At 45.6% G+C, this 14,739-nt stretch overlaps 1 protein-coding gene across 2 annotated transcripts in view; it reads right to left on the reverse strand.

Moving 5' to 3' along the window:
- The window catches only part of F13A1 (coagulation factor XIII A chain), a 163,747-nt gene that overhangs the window by 22,903 nt on the left and 126,105 nt on the right, over positions 1 to 14,739 (reverse strand). For both annotated transcript variants that reach the window (XM_004753663.3, XM_004753664.3), the window contains exons 11-12: positions 11,396 to 11,549; positions 3,458 to 3,745 (exon numbers count right to left, since the gene is read on the reverse strand). In XM_004753663.3, coding sequence (XP_004753720.1) covers positions 3,458 to 3,745; positions 11,396 to 11,549 — 442 coding nt within the window. The remainder of the gene's footprint in view (positions 1 to 3,457; positions 3,746 to 11,395; positions 11,550 to 14,739) is intronic.

Raw genomic sequence — 14,739 nt, forward strand, 5'->3', positions numbered from 1 at the left:
GCAGCTGACTTTAATGTGCAGCTAGGGTGGGGAGACATTTCTCCAACAACCCAGAGGGTCCCCACAGGATCAGCTCTGTAGAAGCCTTCGTTCATGTAGAAAGTATGGCCCTTCCCATCCACGAGCTTGCTGCTTAGAATGTGGCCTGCAGACTATCACCTGTGAGCTCAGGTGATAGAAATGCAGGTTCTCTGACCCCCTCCCCCACCCTTAACCCTACCCCCCCAGCTCAGTGAATTAGGATCTGCTTTTGAATAAGATACCCATAGGGATGCATCTTCAACTTTGAGAAGCCCCCAGATTTAGGAGGACCTTGGCTTTAGGAGGAACTCAGCCCTTGAATTCTGCTTTTTTAATGACCCGTTCATATTGCCTTCTTTGGGCCCGATCCTGGAACTTACTTCCTCCATGGCTCCCCAGGAAATTAATTGTCCAGACACATAAGACTCTATCCCTTGACTGGATACAACCTCAGATGAGCACAAGGGGGCCTGTTTCTCATGCCCCCAGCTTTGGATGGAGGGAGTGGCAAATGGTATGCCTTGAAGAACAAGTGTTTTGCCTTTGGCTATCTCCAGCAAAAATAATAATAATAATAATAATAATAATAATAGTAATAATAGGCTTCCTCTGGTTTTTACTGGCAGAGGGGCTGTGTTCAACCACTGAGTTCCTTAAGGCTGGTGAGATACGCCAGACTTCTTCCTACCCATCTTAATGGAGGCTTTTGCTACCTTTATAATGTTGGCACCAGGACAATATTCTCTGGGGTAGAACATTCTCTAAATCATAGCACTAAGGAAACTGGGCTGTGCTTCCAAGCCCAAGAGAACAGTGCTCCTGAAATAGTATGTTATGTAAGTGCTGTGTTTTGCCACTGCACAAGAAATTGTTCTAGATAAAGTTTATTAAACGTGGCAAGAGAAAGAAGAATAGGTTTTCATTCTATGAGTGGTGAAGCTGGGCTCCTGCCAATATCACTTACTGTGTCTGGGGAAAGCCGAGGGAGACACAGACAGGAGCTGCCTCATCTCTTTTTCCAAAAAGCAAAGAAAACTAAATATAGCCAAGTGGAAATGATAGCACCTTTGAAGGTACTGGAAGGTTTAAGTTATTCAAATCTTCCAAGCTGATTCTAGCCCACACATTCTCTTTAATCATCAATCTGGAAAGTATGCCTTGCATTCTACTTGGAAAACTTTCTTTGCAATCGAGCCTCCGAGGAGTGTAGTCTGACCTGCTTGATCAAGGTCTAGAATCAGGTGGCTTTTTGCAACACGTTGAGATTTATTTTATTTTATGATTATGATTATGATTTTTTTGCAATTTATTTTAGATTGCAGTTTGCAACCTATTGCATACAGTTAAGTCCACCTGGTCACTGTCCCTAGATCAGTGACCGAGAGGGTTAATGTATCATGCCATTCCAGCCCACCAACTCACAGAGGCTCATTTTCTTATTGGATTAGGGAGAAAGGGGGAAGGAGATGGAGAGATAGGACTCTTGGGAGGTGGTACAGGATGGTGCATAGTGAAACCTGAGTGAGATCACACCTCATTTCTGCTCAAAATCCTCTAGAGGCTCCTCCACTCACTTGGAATCAAAGCCTAAGTCCTTACAAGGCCCCACAGTTCTTGATGTGGTCTAAACCATCCATTCTCTTTTGCCACCTTTGCTCCCAAGTCTGGTTTCCTTGCTACTCCTTGAACACATCAGACAGGCTCTGGCCTCAGGGCCTTTGCATTTACAGTTTCTTCGGGCTGCAAAGCTTGCTCCTTTCCTTCTGCCAGGTTTCTGTTAAATGTCATCCCATTAGAGAGGTTTTCCCTGGTCATTCCGCCCCCGCCAATATCCCTTCCTTCCCTCACCCTGTTTTATATTTTTTATTATGTGCATTACTAAACTATAGGGGGCTCTGTTTATTGCCCAGCCCCACCTCTTGAGACCACAAACCCCTTGAGGGGTGGCACTTCTGCTGTGTTCATGGCTGTGTCTCCAGCACCAAACAGCATCTAGACATTAAGCAGCAAATAAAGGTTAGGGGAATGGATCTACAATCCTGTGATGTGGGTGGTATTGTTCCTATGCACAGAAGAGCTCAGATTAGTTAAGGAACTTGCCTTGGGACACATAGCCTGTAGGTGACATAATCACACCTAAAATCTCCATTTGTCTAACTCTAAGACTCAGTTTCTCTAAACTCCACTGTTTGAGTCCTTTATATCGACTACTCTTGTCTTTAAGTATTCCTCTTCCTATCTTGTGGGATAGGAAAAGTGCTAGATCTCTCAGCAACACCCCCCACCCCCGCAAAATGTACCATGATGATTTCCTAATTGTTAGTCACGTGACAGTAGCTCTGGAAATTTGTTGCCCTATGGTTGGGTAGGTTTCTTGGAATTAGGATTCTTGGGAATGTTCCCCATTTTTCTGGGAATATCTTTCTAAAACATTACAAGGGTACTGATTGCAGCTTGGGACAGCCCTCGAAGCCAGAAAGCCTGAAAACAACTGGGATGTGTGAGTCGGTCATCCCCGAGGGCCATATTAGTCTTGCTTGCCTTCACGTTGTGAAACTCGTTATTTGTACGCCTGTCCTGATATATCAGCAGATGAGTTTTCAGAGATGGTCTATATACGGAGCTCAGATCTTTTACCTTCTCAATGGTAAAACAAAACACATCCTTCCTGCTGGGGCAGTCCCCCAAAATGTTACCTGATGTAGGGATAGAGATATCAGCAGGTGGGGTAGGGGATTGCTTTCTGACACAGGAAAGCATTGCAAACTTTTCTAGGCACTAAAAGCCCCTCGGGATTTTGTTACAATGTAAATCCCGGGTCAACAGATCTGGGATGGGGGCTGACAGTCTGCATTTCTAACCTGCACCCCCACCCCCACTGCGGTTGTGGGGGAGATTCTGATGTTTCAGGTCCTTAGGCCCACACCTGGAATTGCAAGAAATTACATTTAATTTTCATGACTCAGGGCGGGGGGCGGCTCCAGGACTTGAAAATTTCAGTATTCACGTCTACGCATGAGAGGGGAAGCTGGAATCTGAGGCCCTCTGGCAGAAAGGGGTTCTCCTCTGGGGTTCATATTCCTGAGCTCTGAGGTAGAACTTCAACTTTGACAGGAAGTTATTGTTATTATTTTTTAAGATTCATTTATTATTTATTTATTCATTTATTTTAGAGAAAGAGGGAGAGAGTGGGGGAATGGGCAGAGGGAGAGGGAGAGAGAAGCCTCAAGCAGACTCCTGCAGAGTGCAGAGCCAGAAGCAGGACTTGATCCCACGACCCTGAGATCATGATCTGAGCCTAAACCCAGAGTCAGACATTTCACCGAATGAGCCACCCAGGTGCCCTGACAGGAAGTTATGAATGAGTGACAGCACCAAGCTGGACAGGGAGGCAGAGAACAAGTTCCCGGGAAAAGAGCCCCCCTCGTTAGCTTACGAGACAAGGGCTCCAGTGTGACTTCGAACGCCTCCTTCTTGAATTCTGTCTTGGAGACCCCCGTGTAGAAGACAACGTTGCCCGAGAGATAGGCCGAGAGGGTGTAACGGTTGTGGCTGTTGTTCTGGAAGGTGATGGTGAGCTTGAAGTCTCTTCCCAGCACAGCATTTTCCACTTCAAAATTCATGGTCACATCAGACCTGGGTTTGAGGATGCCGTCCGTGTTGATGGGCTTTTTAGCCCCATACATCAGGGCAGTTTCCAGGGCCAGTCTCTCCTCTTCTTGGCCTAGGAGAGACTCAGAGATCATGACGGGGGAAAAGAAATGCAATCCATCCAAGAGAAATCATGAAACACTCGGCGCTCTAAGCACTGTGTGCTCTACTCATCCGTTGGCCTCTGTAAGCCACTGACTGCCCTTTGAGACAGGTTTCATCATTATTCCAAGGCTACCAATTCTCCAAAATCAGGTTTCCGGGGAACTATGACCTGCCTGGGCTGCCGAGTGGCATCTCCAGGGCTTATCTGAAAGGGGGTGCTAAGGGGTTGCTCTCGGGGCTTCTCCAGGGCTGCTACTTTGGGGTTCTGTGGGCAGAGTTGGCCCAGTTCCACTCTTCTCAAGTGGTAGCACCAGTTTGCTTCCCTCCCCAAATCCTAGCTAGCATTTGGGGCTCTCTAAGCAAAGATTTTGGCCATAGTTGCATCTTGCCATTCCATATTGTGCTCTACGAATTTTCTCTTATTCACAGATCTTTCTAATAAGACCTGTCTTCTTCGTTGTCTCTCTTTCCACGTGGGCCTGTCCCACTTGCTACTGCTGACTTGACCCCTGGGCAGCTGCTGTCCTGTCCCTCTACTCCTTCCCCTTTTGCCATTCCCCCCTGATAAAGTGCAGAGAACAACCCCCCCCCCTTTTTTTTGCATATGCACAGCGCCATACACTCAGATCTGGCAAGTCGTTAACAAGTCTTCCCTGTCAAAGGGCTCCAAGTTCAAGTTCCCTTAGGGAGCACTGGGTTATCTAGTGCCTCCAGATAGATGTTCACTGTCTTGATTCCAGCCTATCAGACATTCTGAGCCTGAGCCCTACAGTGAGGAATTTTAGTTAACATAAGACTTCCCAAACTCATCTGATGCAAAACACATTTTTTTTTTGTTTGTTTGTTTGTTTTGTTTTGTTTTTTGAAGAACACCTATTGGCACCTATTGGCACAGCTATTGTTACACTGAAGTTCTAATGCATTTGGAGATGTGTGTGCCTTTTTTAGGAAAATGTCTTCTGTGGAGTATCCAAGGTGATGGTGGAGAAGATGAAGGTAGGGACAGAAGGAGAAGTGGTGAGCTCTGGAAGAAACGAGCAGTAGCTTTGGGCAGGTGTGGAAGCAAGAAATACAGGTACAAGTCAGACCTCAGGGCTCGCTCCTCCTGGCTCTGAGCTAGGCTGACGTTCCTTACAGAGCCCTGGACAAAATGCTCGCTTGAGGGGACAGAGAGAGTCTCTTTTCTCCTTACCACCCGAATAGCTTTGGGTACATCTTGGTGCATTGTGGAAGACACAGAGGCAAATTCTTTGACTTGTAAAAACTAGTCATGGGAATGGCTAGCAAAATAGAATCACCTGGAAATAAAAGTGCAAGCTTTTAAATTCATTAATTTTAAGATAATGCCTTCTACTTTACTTAGCAATGAACTGCAGGGCAGATGAGGAAGTCAATTAACAGCAACAGCTATCCCTGAGAGCTAACTCTGTGACAGGTATTGTGGTGAAGTGTATACTGGGCATTGTCTCCTTTAATCCTCAGAGAACTCTACAAGGAAGAGGCTATTATTACTATCCATGTCCTTGTTTGTAAAAAAACAAGGGGGGGGGCTACTTTCATCAGAAGGCTTTTAGGAGGTCTGGAAGCATGCATAAGAACTGGTACTTTGCAAAGACAGTGCCAGTAGGTCTCGCAAACAAATGTGAATGTGTGTATGTGTTAATTTCTCTGATCGTCAGGATTGCAAGAATGCGCCAGGAGCAATTGGTCTAGGACAAGCATTGGCTAGAGCACATGTTTATAGATCAATAGGAGGGAGACATTATCTCCCTGTAAAGGGAAGGGGGGGCTATTTTAGGGAAGGGAAGGGGGTGAAATATTTTAGCAGAAAGCACCTGGCCAACAGCTCCTCGGGAGAGCTTTATTGATGATCGCTTTGGATGGGCACCAGATATGCATTTAGACAAAATACAGGAGGGGAACACCAGCACCAGGGACCTACCTGGCAGAGAGGTGCCATCCCGGGGGAGAGAGGCCGAGCTGGCCCAGATGAGGGGAAGGGGCAGTGGAAGGCTTGTGGCAAGCCACAGGAGACTTTCTATGGCATCACAGAGGAGCCTCCGGTCTCCTCAAGGGATCAGCTTCCCGTGAGCAGGAGTTGCCCGCCAGTTGTTCCAGGAAGCACAGGCCCAGATAGGAGGCAGGAACATCAGGGTTTCCCCAGAGCTCTGCAGAATTCCCGTCTCTCTGCAGCTGTGCTTTACGCTCTGACATCTTACATAATTCAGGGCCATGAATTTAGTGCTGTGGGAGAATGATCTAAAGCCAGATTGCATTTTCTGAGATTCCTCTGCAGCCTGCAGGAGCAAGGTCAAAAGCATCTTTTCGTTAACCGGGATGTAATGAAAGTGCCCTTTTATGTTTGATAAGCTTCTCATTGTTCAGATTTTTAGCTCAAATGTCACCTTCTCAGAGAGCACCCCCTTCCATCACCCTGTGTAATGTGTCCCCAAGCCCAGTCCTCTCATCTCTTCCTCACACGTTCCCTGGTTTTTGTCCTTTTCCCAGCACTTGACACTGCATAACATTATTTTCCTCACTAGAACCTATCTCCCTGTCCCCAGAACCTAGGACCCAGCCTGGCACAGAGGCTTTGAAGGATCAAGGTTTGGAAAAGCACTTTGCTTTCATCCACAGACAGAACTCTCATCTTTATAATGGATACGAAATAGTCCAGTTTTGGGGTATGTGATGTGCATTTAAATTCACCTGTGGAAGTGTCACCTGCATTAGCATTTATTTGACTGTTTGGTGCTGCTTGAGCCACCGTGATGTCCAGGCACTGTGTTAGGCTCAGATGAGAAGCACAAGCCTTCCCTCCCTTGTCTCAGGGACACGTGCAGAGGGATCGCTATGTGTGTCCATCACAGATGCCGGGTCAGGGGGAGAGATTCAACAGCCCCTGGGGGCAGGAAAGACTTCTCGGAGAGGTTTTTCTCTCGGCAGTGAGAGCAAAGGCATGAAGAAAATGGCAGCCTGGCTCTCAAGAGGACCGTGAGTGAGCAGCTCTCTGGGCTGCTGCCTGGGGAGCCTGTGGGTGTGGTCAGGAGGAAGAGCTGGAGGGTCCCAAAAGGCAACCAGCAGAGGCTTGGTGAGCTCTGACTGAAGGGCCCTGCAAGGCAACAGAGGAGATGAAGGGCTTTTAAGCAGTATCCTAACAGGCTCAAATTTATATTTTAAATATGTCACTTTGGCAGCAATGCACAGGTTAGACAGAGGGAAAGAGAGGATGTGGCGGGAAGGTAGCCTTGGGAAGTAACCCAAGGTAGCCAGGAGAAAAATACTCATACACTGACTAATAGTAGGAGTATCATAGTAAGAAGAGAATTACTAGTAGGAGCAGAAAGTAACTTTATCGGACACTTATTCTGTATCAGGCACTATGCTAAGGGCTTTCCACACCTGATACCACTGAATTCTCAGAATGCCCATATATAGAGAGACAGGAGAGGAGATGAATTTGAACTATTTCAAAGGGGACATTTTGAGAATTTGCTGCTTGACTGATTCTCGAGTTGCTAAACCTGGGGGGGGGGGGGACTGTGGTTCTCTTCACTGGAGTCTGGAATAGAGAAAAGAGATCCAGGCAAGGGAGGGAGTGAGAGAAGGTGACATTCTAGAAGGGTTGGTTTCAGGTTTCTACAGGAGACTTAAGGGAATGTGAAGCTGAACAGAGAAGCTGGGCCAGAGACACCAACGGTGATGGGGAGTTGGGTAATGAGTAGATATGTGACTCAGCCACGGAGAAAGAACATAAAATGGGTAGGAATGAAGCTTGAGGATTGAGCCTGGAATGAGTACCATTCAGAGGTGAGGGGAAAAGAGGAGCTTAGAGTTACAGAAAGGGTTAGAATAAAGAGTGAAGTAGGCTGAGATGGAACCCGGAGAAGTGGTGTCCTAGGAACAAAGAGGAGAGAGAATTTCAAGATTCGAGGGGTTGAGCAGTCGCATCAGAAGGTATGAGAAGGTACGAGAAGCTCAGGCAAGCTGAGATCTGCAAACATTTATTCCACATGGCAATCAGGTGGTGCTGGCAGTTTTGAGAAGAGGAGCTTCAAGGGGCACCTGGGTGGTTCAGTCAGTTGAGTGTCTCTGCCTTTGGCTCAGGTCGTGATCCCAGAGTTCTGGGATGGAGTCCTGCTTCCGGCTCCCTGCTCAGCAGGGAGTCTGCTTCTCCCTCTGCCCTTCAACCCTCTCATGCTCTCTCTCACACTCTCTCTCAAATAATAAAAATAAATAAGACCTTCCCCCTCAAAACAAGAAGAAGAAGAAGAAGAAGAAGAAGAAGAAGAAGAAGAAGAAGAAGAAGAAGAAGAAGAAGAGGAGGAGGAGGAGGAGGAAGAGGAAGAAGAAGAAGAAGAAGTAGAAGAAGAAGAAGAATAGGAGGAGGAGGAGGAGCAGCTTTAGGGATCTGGGGCTGGGAACAGAATCCAGGGGATGGTAGGTGAGAAAGGAAAGGAAAAGGCACATAATGGGCTGCCAAGAACAGGCAGGTCTTTCAAGATGCCTGGCTGTGGAGAATAGCGGGAAGAAAGAACGGGGAATGTTTGGTGGGGAATATATTGCTGAACAAAGGTTGCCTAATTTTTTTTTTTTTTAACACAGATGACACCGGATCCTGCTTAAATGCGAATGAGAAGGAGCTAATAGGGAAGGAGACATGGAAATACAAGCGACAGAGGGAGTGATTGATGGAACAAAGAGGAAATAGGATCCAGACACCATCATAAAAGAAGACAGATGGCCGCAGAGGTTTGAAGAATTCTGGTTTTCAAAATTTTATAGTTTCCTTATCTTACATATTTGAAAAAAAGTGTAAAATTAATATTAAGCTTTAATTCATCCACATGAAAAATGATCTTTTCACAATTTAGTTAATTAAAATAGTTAATCCCTGAATCTGGTAATAATTTCTTCTCTATGTTTTTATTCATCTCCACATTTTAGTGGCCACGTTCAGCATTTATGGTTAGAGAAATTATATGAGAGATTCAATAATGAGAATCAGAGTGACAAATGTGTGACCACAGATGCCGGCAGCCTTTCCTAGGGGCCCGTGGCAACGTCTATAATCACTCAGTTGGTCCCACCAGATTCAGGCATGGTCTCTGAATCCTTCTGTAAAATCGCTCCCCACTTCATCATTCCTAAGGTCAGAATTTTAAATGTAGCTGCCATTCTTGATTAAGAGGCTAATTAACCTCCTGAGATCGAACTCCAGACCAGAAGCCAGGTGGAGAGTCTCATAACTATCTATGCAGATTTAGGGGTTCTTTTGCTTGGACCAGACCCCCATACTGTCCACCACCCTGAGCCTTGTGTTCTCGCCAAACTCTGGAAGCCTGTACCTCAGCTATCTTCCTCATCTGGAGTGGGCACATGTTACTTCTTCTAATCTGGTGTCCATCCCTGGTCTAGTACCAACTCCTCTTCTGTTGGACTGGACTTTGGTCCTTTCTCTTTTGACATCTGACCCTGATTTGGTCTTCACTGTCACCTCCACAGATGACAGCTGATGACAATGGCGCTCTGCCGTGTGGTTTAGAAGAGTCAACAGGTTGTCTGGATGGCTCCCTGTAGGGCCACGGCTTTTTCTCTACACTGTCTGTGCAAGACTTCTTCCACACCAGGAGTTTATCCACAATCCCTGATGGGCTGCCTTTTCCTGGAGAAGTCTCACCTCGTAGTGTTTCACCTGCCCAGTTCCTGTTTCTCCTTTTGTCTCAGTGAGCCCATCACTAATGTCCTTCAGGATTCCAAGTCTGATTTGGAAATTCCCTTCTCTGTGCCCTGTCCTGGACACCTGCTGCACAGCATGGTGAGGGCTTGGTTCCTGATCATCTCTCCAGCTAGGTGGGAAGACAGGTCTGTGTGTCTCATCCCTACACAACAGCGCTGGGAATATGGTGGGGGGTTAAGAACAAGTTGTTGAATGGATGAATGAATAGATTACAGAATGTTGCAGTTAGTTTCCTTCTCTCTCTTTTTTAAAGACTTTATTTATTTTTTCTCAGAGAGAGATATAGCGTGCACAAGCAGGGGGAGTAGCAGGCAGAGAGAAACGGACTCCCCACGAGCAGGAAGCCCTATGCAAAACTTGATCCCAGGACCCTGGGGTCATGACCTGAGTGGAAGTTAGTGCTTTACCAAGTGAGCCACCCAGGTTTCCCTCTTTCTCTTTTTCTATGGACTTTTGTTTTTCCTTTTCAAACCTTTCTGCCCATAACTCTATAACAAGAGGGCATTACTTGTTTGCTTTATTGTACTTATGGGTTTTTAATCTCTCATTTCAAGAAAAAGCCAAAAAGAAACAAAAAAAAAACCCCACATTTGTATCTATGTTGTGTAATGGATGATAACCACTAGAAGAAAAGAATGAACCATTTCAGAAATACAGCAAAAATTCACTAGTTCAGGTGGCAAAAATCCTGAATTTCTAATACAATGTGTGAGAATTCTCAATTCAGCAAACTTTCTCTTTATAGTGCAAATTGCTTTTTTAAATAAGAGCAGAGAGACTATCTAAAATATTTAAAACAAATTCTGCCCTCCTTAGCACTTCAGGAATACTGATGAATATTTAGGTATATGCTAATTACTTGTCATTTCTCTCCATTCACTAAAATAAATGCCACTCCTAAGAACCTCCGCCGGTGAATCATTTGTAAAATATACACCACATTCCCCATCAAGAAACCCAAACTCCTCTAACTCCTGTCCACTACTGACCTTGGGCAGCTTTGCCTCTAGCCACTGGCACTCTGAGCTTGATGTTTTTAGAACCCTAAACACCGACTAACTCACACCTCCCAGATGCTTTTGGTCATGTTCCCAGTGCCTGGAAGCCCCCATCTAGATTTCTTTAACTGTGGCCTGTGATTTCTCTCATCCTGCTCTGCTTTTTCTGAAACTTCTGGCTGGACTGAGTGTCTTTCTTTTTTGCTCCCCAAACACTCCACATGATGATCCCATCACTTTTTCAGGAAGAGAAACCGAATCCTGCTCACCATGGGGATCCCTGGCACCAAATGTAATTCCAGACATTAGAGTAGGTGCCTGGTACTGACTAAAATGGCTTTGAACTCCACAGCTCCCTTGGAAGCTCCCAATAAACACTATTAACATTAACATTATTTTATGATTGAAATGAGACTTTGACCTAATGGACCTGAGTTAGTGAGATCACACTTCCTGTTGATATTGTATTATCTATCTCAAGGGACTTCTTTGATAATTCAATGGAACAATGCATGTAAAAATAGTTTGTTAAGTACTAAACAGAACTGAACGGTTGTTTAAATTTCTATTATTGAACTAAAGTCACATTAGTTGCACAGTGTTTTCTATTATTGGAAGTTAAGATTCTTCCATGTTTTTGTGGGCAAGAACTAGATTGTGTTAAAAAAGACATGACTTGCAACCAGATCATCTTCACAAGTGATGCAAAGGGGAATTCTGCTCAGAGCAAATCAAGAAAGCTACAAGGAGAAATTGTGGGTGTGAGGTGTCTCCCTCATGAAAATTTAGGGTATTTTCTCCAGAACACATTTCATAGTGACAGTAAGTAATACTAAACAAACTTGGGCAATGAAGTCTTCATTCAGGGGCAGTAGGTTACCTTCTTGGAACTTGTACGTATCAGTAATATCCTTTATGCCGTCTCCTCCAACTTCTTTGGTCACAATCATTTTCCCAATGTGAGCAGTATCAACAGCTTCAACCACATGAGTGCCATCTTTCTTGGCTGTAACGTAAATGAGATCACTGTTGACCTAAAAACAGGAGAAGAGAGCGTTAGCTACCCTCTGAAGTCCTTGTCATCAAAATCCTTCCGTGGTGTAGCCGTCCGGGATCCCTAGTGCGGACGTGTTCTTCTCTTCGACTACACTGGATTCACAGGGCTGAATTTGTTTTAAAATGAATCTGAAGGACAAGCTAGCTTATTTTAGTCATCAGGCGTTATAAATGAAGAGTATTTGGATATTGATTGTTTAAACATCAATCACTTCTTTCTCCCCTTTTTCTTGCTTGTGAATTCTGCCTCTTCAGAAAGGAGCCCAAACCATCACACCCGTTGCTCACTTTCCCAGACTGCTCTTACTCTGGCTGTGGCTTTCTGACCTCCTTCTGGGAAGAAGAGGAAATCTGCTGGGTGGCTTCTTGGAAGGATTCTTCTCTGTTATAAAAAGAGAGGGTTTGCCCTTCTCTTCCTGCTTTTCAATGTTTTCATGTGAAGTGAGGTGATGCTTGGATCTTCTGTAGCCACCCTGGGACAGTGAGGAGAAACACTGCCAACAATACAAAGATGGCCATGTGGAGAGATAAGAGGCATGTGAGGACTTAACAATGCTGTACAATAAGTACTTGGGGTGGGGGGATGCTGAAGATACCACGAGAGCACCTAGGGCAGCAGGGTGGGGTGGGGCAGGATGAGAGGGTGGCAAGGAAGTAACAGCCAAGTTGAAAGCCGGAAGATGCATGGGAGTCAGCGAACTAAAGGAGCTCATGTTACTTGGTCTTACCAACCAACCCACAGAAGCTCACGAAAGAACACAAGGAAATTTGTGGAGGTCATGGCCATGCGTATTTCCTTCATTGTGGGGAAGATGTCACAGGTGTATGCATATGTCCAAACTCATCATGATGTATCTATTAAATCTGTACCATAGTTTACATTAATTATACCCTGTCAAAGCTAAAAGGAATAAAGAAAAAAAAAATGGAAAGAGGAAGGTGGTGACAGCCACAGTCCTGAGAGGACGGATCAGGACCAGGCTGGATTAGCTGCAAGAACCTTGGGTTCTGATCTTGAATGTGTACTTTTGGAAAACTACCTTATCCTCTCTGAACTTCAGTTCCTGTTTCTATAAAATGAAAATGGTTATACTTGTTCTGCCAATCTCATAGTAATGTGTTAGTGAGACAGCACCAAGTGAGCTAGGATCTATGTGAGCATGACTTGTAAACTTTAAAACTGAGTGAAAATGTAGTGGTTTTTATTAGGTAAGGAGGAACTTGATGATAAAACCCTAACTTTCAAAGTTGGGGTTACAAAGAGCAACTTTTCTCTACTGTCTCACAAAATGTTCTGAATTTACATGGACTCTGACCTCTACTGAGGTGAAAGCAAGTAGCCGACATTTACGGAACAGCTACAAGGTTTCAGGGACACTTACAGATTATTTAATCTAAACCTCGCAGCAATAACCACCTGTGAGGTATGTATTCTTATCTGTGTTTTAGAGATGCGTGTGCCAAGTGGGTTAAGAAGGGTCAGCAAAGTGTTGGTGGTGGTCCCATAGCCGGGAGCTGCTAGAGAAGAAAATCCTGGGCTAGCCCATAGCCTGTTCCCTGACCTTCCCCCTGGGCTGGCCCATTCCCTGACCTTCACTATATGTTGCCTCTCCCATACAGCCTTGCTGCACCACGAGGATTTCCATGACGTAGGGAGATGGTTTCGTGCTTGGGGTACAAGTGGTCCCATGCATGGGGCTCAGATATCTGAGGGGTGATAAATGGTGACCTCATGTTTCAGCAGAATAATCCTGGCTTTGTGGCACTAGCCCTAGGATGTGCAAGACCAAAATAGGAATTTAGGAATCAGGATGGGCCATGATAGGGTAGACATCAGGGATATTTGTCATTTGGGGGGGGGGGGAAGGAAAGGAAACTTTAAATGAGATTCCTGAGGATTTTGGCTTCCCCCCTGGAGAAGGCCATGGGAGCACAAACAGCCTCCTCCTTCACTTGCAAATTATAGCAACAATGCTGATGAATATCCTCTTAATAAGCACCCTTACTACAGTTTACAGTTTTCCAGGGAGACGAGGCTAAATATGACAGTGGCTAAATCATTGTCTTCTCTTGAATGTAGAGCTTAGGAAATTTGTGTGGGCTAAAATCTCAGGCCAGCCCAGCAGCACTGTCCCTTGTGGGGAGAGGCTAGGAGAACCCACATATGAAATGGCTCTTGCATATGTATGTTATGGGGGTGTGGAGAGAAAGTATTCTTTCCGATCAACATTAGCAAGCTTTCTTTTCAGTTTCAGCTGCCAGGGCAATGGTCCTCCAACCTGGCTGCGTGTGAGCCACTGAGGGCTTAAAAGGGTAATGGTGCTAGGCCCCCAGCCAAAGCCAACTGCATGTCGACGGCAGACAGTAAGTGCGGGTGATGCTGGAAAGAATATTGGATCTATGTTGGATCTATACTCTGTGACTTTGGGCAAGACTCAATGTCTCTCAGCTTGGGTTTAATAATGCCATTCTTGCAAGGCAGAAAGCTAGATCAGTACTGCTGGAGAAAGCCCTATGTTGAAAGCTAACTTCTTTCGAATGAAAAGGAGTTTTAATGGCCATCTAGTCCTACTCCGATGCTTGAAGGGACTGTGGCATCCCAGAACCTGGGCATCCCAGCATGGAATCTGGTGCTCGTTTCAGTCCACCACACCTTTGTCTCTTTGTCAGACACAGGAACTAAGCCTCTGTTCAGGTACTTACTGAGCTCCAGAGTCCCAGCAAAGGTGGACTGGGGTTGCAAGCTGAGGGCCCCCTCTCTACAGAGTTCAGCGTGTACCCCTAGAATGTAAGCTTATGTCTACTGCTGGCAGAAGCTATGCTTGTGACTGCTAAGGATGAAAACTCTTTTTACAGGATGCAGCAAGATTTGTTTTACTCCTTTGTTCCCAAGTAGAGATAGCTACAAAAATAGGCTGTGGAGAGAAAGTGGTGCTCCTCTGAGAGGCATGGAGGCAGTGGGTCCATGGACCTTGTCCATGACCTTCTGGCACAATTGCCATCCTTCTACTCTGTGCTTGCCATTCCTTCAGCCTGTAGATGCTGGCTATGAGGCCAGACCTCTGTGTGTGTTTCCTGCTGCTTTGTCCCTGTGCCTTGTCTCCCACCAGGATTGCCAGCTCTGAGGACACCATTGGGATCCTATCCTAATCTCCGAGATTCTGTTCT

Source organism: Mustela putorius, unplaced genomic scaffold, assembly GCF_011764305.1.
Source record: "Mustela putorius furo isolate JIRA1106 unplaced genomic scaffold, ASM1176430v1.1 tig00003870_pilon_pilon_pilon, whole genome shotgun sequence".
NCBI lineage: Eukaryota > Metazoa > Chordata > Mammalia > Carnivora > Mustelidae > Mustela > Mustela putorius.